The 3,993-nt window shown below is 36.9% G+C and overlaps 1 protein-coding gene across 1 annotated transcript; it reads right to left on the bottom strand.

Annotated features, from left to right (window-relative positions):
* Positions 1 to 1,769: 1,769 nt before the first annotated feature.
* LOC145089751 (GDSL esterase/lipase At5g33370-like) lies at positions 1,770 to 3,474 on the bottom strand. Its single transcript, XM_079028148.1, has 5 exons — positions 3,207 to 3,474; positions 2,816 to 2,964; positions 2,401 to 2,622; positions 2,069 to 2,312; positions 1,770 to 1,993 (listed from the first exon to the last, which is right to left on the bottom strand). Exons 1-5 carry the CDS (start codon positions 3,472 to 3,474, stop codon positions 1,770 to 1,772), a joined length of 1,107 nt encoding a protein of 368 aa, XP_078884274.1.
* Positions 3,475 to 3,993: the final 519 nt, after the last annotated feature.

Here is a 3,993-nt window from a genome sequence, read left to right as displayed (position 1 = left end):
ATCCACGCGTAGTTGAGACCGTACTATAAAACTTTCATTTAGATTGCTAAGGCTAAACAGTCGTCTATTGTAAATTCACTATTTACGTCATGCAGTGTCGTGCCGGTTCTGTCGTGAAACTTCGACATGCCATAACTTCTTCGTTATAACTCGGATTTTGATGTTCTTTATACCTCCAGAACCCTTGTCACGACCACCACAACTTTCCTCATTGATACGGTATGCTCTGACATCCTAAAATACTCGTCCCATTTGTCTGTGCCCATGCCGTATGCTAACTGATGAATTACAGCCGTGCATTTTTGAATTAGAGTGAAACCTTTTATCCGTCTCGCATCCATTTTCCATTGGAAATATGGAAAGCGGCCTTCCATATCGCCAACAATACGTAATAATAGTTCCTTCCTCATCCGGAACCGATGTCGAAAGTTTACAACGTAGAGGGCGTCATCTGCAAAGTAATCTTCAATAAGACGATCGTGTACGGTTTCGCGATTTCTACGCAACCGCGATTTTTTTGGTTTAGATCGTGCACATGATGCTTCACCTAGTCGGTTTTGAAAGTATGCAACCGTTTTCGCCATGACGGAACCAATAAGCTTAACCTCCTCTAGAGCCGTCGAATCGGATGATGAAGATGATGACATTTTGATTAATATTTTTTGGAGAGAATAAGAAGGTATGGGTTAAAAAAAATGGTTGGATGTTGTTGTATTTATAGTGTGATAAAAGAATATATATATATATATATATATATATATATATATATATATATATATATATATATAACTGTTATGTAGCCGTTAGAATAAAAAAAATAATCAGCCAATAGGATGAGGAGTGAGAACGCGACATCCCCACCCCCACCCTCCTCCCCGCGCCACCTTCCCCACACCGACGGTGCGGTGTTCCGCCGTGCGGGACTCTTCCCGCGCCTTCCCCGCATACGATACCGCCTGACCTTATGTTCATGTGTGCCCTTGAGGGGGTTTAAACTCTAAACTGCCTATTGCCTATTGGAACTCATGAAGTAAAAAAAGATACAACAACAATACCCAATCCCATGGAAAAAAGGGATCAAAAGTAAGAAGGTAAATACCGAATGAAAAACATAAACATATAAAGTACAAAAGGGATAATCACATAAACGAATGAAAAACATAAACATATAAAGTACAAAAGGGATAATCACATAAACGAATGAAAAACATAAACATATAAAGTACAAAAGGGATAATCATATAAATGACCACCATATGTTCTAACATATTGATCACCTTTGTCACATAGCACAAAATGACCACCAATTTTGCAATCGATCAATCATACATTACAAAATTATTTATGAAGGGCATCAACCACATAAAACTTTTAAAAATAATAAAAAAAAATTTCGTAGTAAATTTACGAAATTGTTTGCCAAAATTTTAAAGTATTTTTGCATCCTTTTTGTTAGCAAAAAGTAATTTTGAAATTATCAATTGTGAAATTGGTTGTCATTTCTGTTATTAGTAAAAAATGGTCAATTTGTTAAATGTCACTTATTTTTGTGATTCTCTCTCAAACTAGAACATATATTAATTATCCTCATTATAAGCCTTCACACCTTCCTGAAAAGTCCCGGGAAAGAAGTAAAAACATATACAAATACGAAAAGGGTGACAACTCCGATTTGCTGAAGTTTATTCGTGAACGATATTTTGAGTACAAGATGTAACACACGATATAAATGAATGATCTTTTCTTCTCCTTTATCGAGATTAAAAAGATCAAGCCTTTCTCAAAGTGCTAAAATTAATTGGAGTCACAAAATCCGGATCTTCACCAAAAACCAATACTCGAGCTCCCAGTTTGGAGGCTGCCTCAGATGGATGAAACGCATCCCAAAACAAGTGATCATCCCTTTTTGGGCAAAGATACCTTTGTTCCTTGCAGTCATTTATTCCTGCTAAAGGGTTATTCCCACAACATGCTGTTTTGACATCTTTAAACCCTGTGAAAACGTGCCACTTTAGAAGCCGAATGTATGCATTTGCAAGTGAATAAAAAACTTATGGTTTCCATTTACCAGGTGGGGGGTTTTCAATGACACTCATACTCATATTGTATGAGTTCCCAAGTGAGTACTTGAATCCTTCAAGTGTAGAGCTCAAGTTTTTCAAAAGGGATTCTAATGGTGTGTAGAACGCACTAGCCACATCGTTAAGTTCCTTTGCACAATCACCACCGGAAAATGCACGAGCAACCGGACAACATCCAATTGGTGGAACACTCATTAATCCAAACTTTCTTGCTCCTAAGTCATATAAGTTCTGCCAATTTATAAAAATAAAACAATATAATATGAGTAGAAAGTTGAAAATCAAAATTTGGAGATGGTAGTGACAAATGTTAGCGAACCTTTAGATGAATAGCATAAATGGCTGTAATGTTGGCGATGAAGACCTCGGGAGTTGTAGGATGGGAGAACACGTAGTTCATGATGTCGTTGCTTCCAACACAAATGATGTACATTGAACCTTGAATTAGAAGTTGACCTTTTGACTCGCCTAGTAATGCGGTTATGTTTCCTTGAACCGTTGCAAATTGTTGAATTTGCTCTTCCAACGATATCACATCCCCCTGTATCAACATCATACTTTGTTATTCATAATGCATGACATGACATAACATAACACGAGCCAACAAAACAAGACGGTCTTGAACTGTATTTGACATGCATCGGGCTTAATCGTGATTTATGTAAATAAGACAAAAATTACAATATTTTAAGAACCCTCAAATTGTATTACAATTTTAGAGAGGAGACACTTACCACAATTTGTTTCCCAATTCCTTTAACAAGGGCAGCACCTCCGGAAGCAAAGTTCACCCCGTGAAGTAAGTCTCCGGTAAGGTTGGTACTGTGTGCAAGGAGTGCAAGAAATGGCGGCGGACTTTCTTCATAGCCACCCAAAAGTGCGACTGCAAATACACGTAATAATTATCTTAAACTTGTTTATTCATCGCGTGTGGATAAATTGTGGAGCACCAACAATATTTTTTGGCGTTCCAAACCCTAGGGATTGCTCCCTGACACATGTAATATCCCAGACACACATACAAACATATTGTCCATTTTAGGAAACCTAACACTGGGACACCTCGACTTCCTAGGGGGGTCAACCATTAAGGTTTTGTATTGTATATGAAAATGAACAACTTACCGACAGTATCGGCAGGGTTTAATCCATTGCTAAATCTCCCGGTTGCTATTGAATGTGGATAATCGACCCCGTAATATGGGCGATTGACCTGTGCTTTGCAGTTTTTGACGTAGTTGTTTGTGCCAACATCTAATATTGAATCCCCGAATATGAATATGGGTTCCACGGTTTCACTCGCTGCATCCTTTGTGGCTATTGTTGTCACGCTGAAGAGGAGTAGGCATATTTTGAGCAGCATGGTTTTTTGAATTGTTAATGGCGTGGCCATATTTATTTGGTTAGTTTGTGAATGAAGAGGGCAAGTACTTGTAGAAGATGGAGCCTTTTGGATCTAGACTGTACATGAGGAAAAGGTTAAAAGATTATTGGCAATGAAGAGTAAATACATTGTTTATATCAATTACCATGATCATTATCCTAGTTTATAACCAAAAATATACCATGAACTGTTTCTCGTTTTTTGGTAATATTAATTAAGTTTGGAATAAATTGTGAAAAGATAAGTATTTGGTGTGTTTGAGTTGAGCTATGTGAAAAGGTAAGTAATCTAATTTGAGCTGGACTAACATCGAGCTAATTTGCCATCACAATTTATGTTAGATGTGACAATTGCAAGTAAAAGTGCTCAATTACTTTTATGTGACACTTTGTTTTGATTTGAAATTGTTCATGCTTGATTTAGAAACACATTTTGACAGCTGAAATTGAAGTTTTTGGAATAATGTATATACAAGATACAATAGAAATTATTACGAAATGATGGTGTTTTTGTCTACAAACAATGTTT

The sequence above is a fragment of the Lactuca serriola genome, chromosome 2, assembly GCF_051521515.1.
Source record: "Lactuca serriola cultivar US96UC23 chromosome 2, Lser_US96UC23_V15, whole genome shotgun sequence".
NCBI lineage: Eukaryota > Viridiplantae > Streptophyta > Magnoliopsida > Asterales > Asteraceae > Lactuca > Lactuca serriola.
This window is presented reverse-complemented; position numbering and strand designations above follow the sequence as displayed.

Excerpts from the sequence above, each read along its gene's own strand:
- LOC145089751 (XM_079028148.1), bottom strand. The coding sequence starts at position 3,474 with ATGGCCACGCCATTAACAATTCAAAAAACCATGCTGCTCAAAATATGC. Across the intron at positions 2,965-3,206 it reads AAACCCTGCCGATACTGTCG|TCGCACTTTTGGGTGGCTAT; the intron begins GTAAGTTGTTCA and ends GTGTATTTGCAG. Across the intron at positions 2,623-2,815 it reads GAATTGGGAAACAAATTGTG|GGGGATGTGATATCGTTGGA; the intron begins GTAAGTGTCTCC and ends ATGTTGATACAG.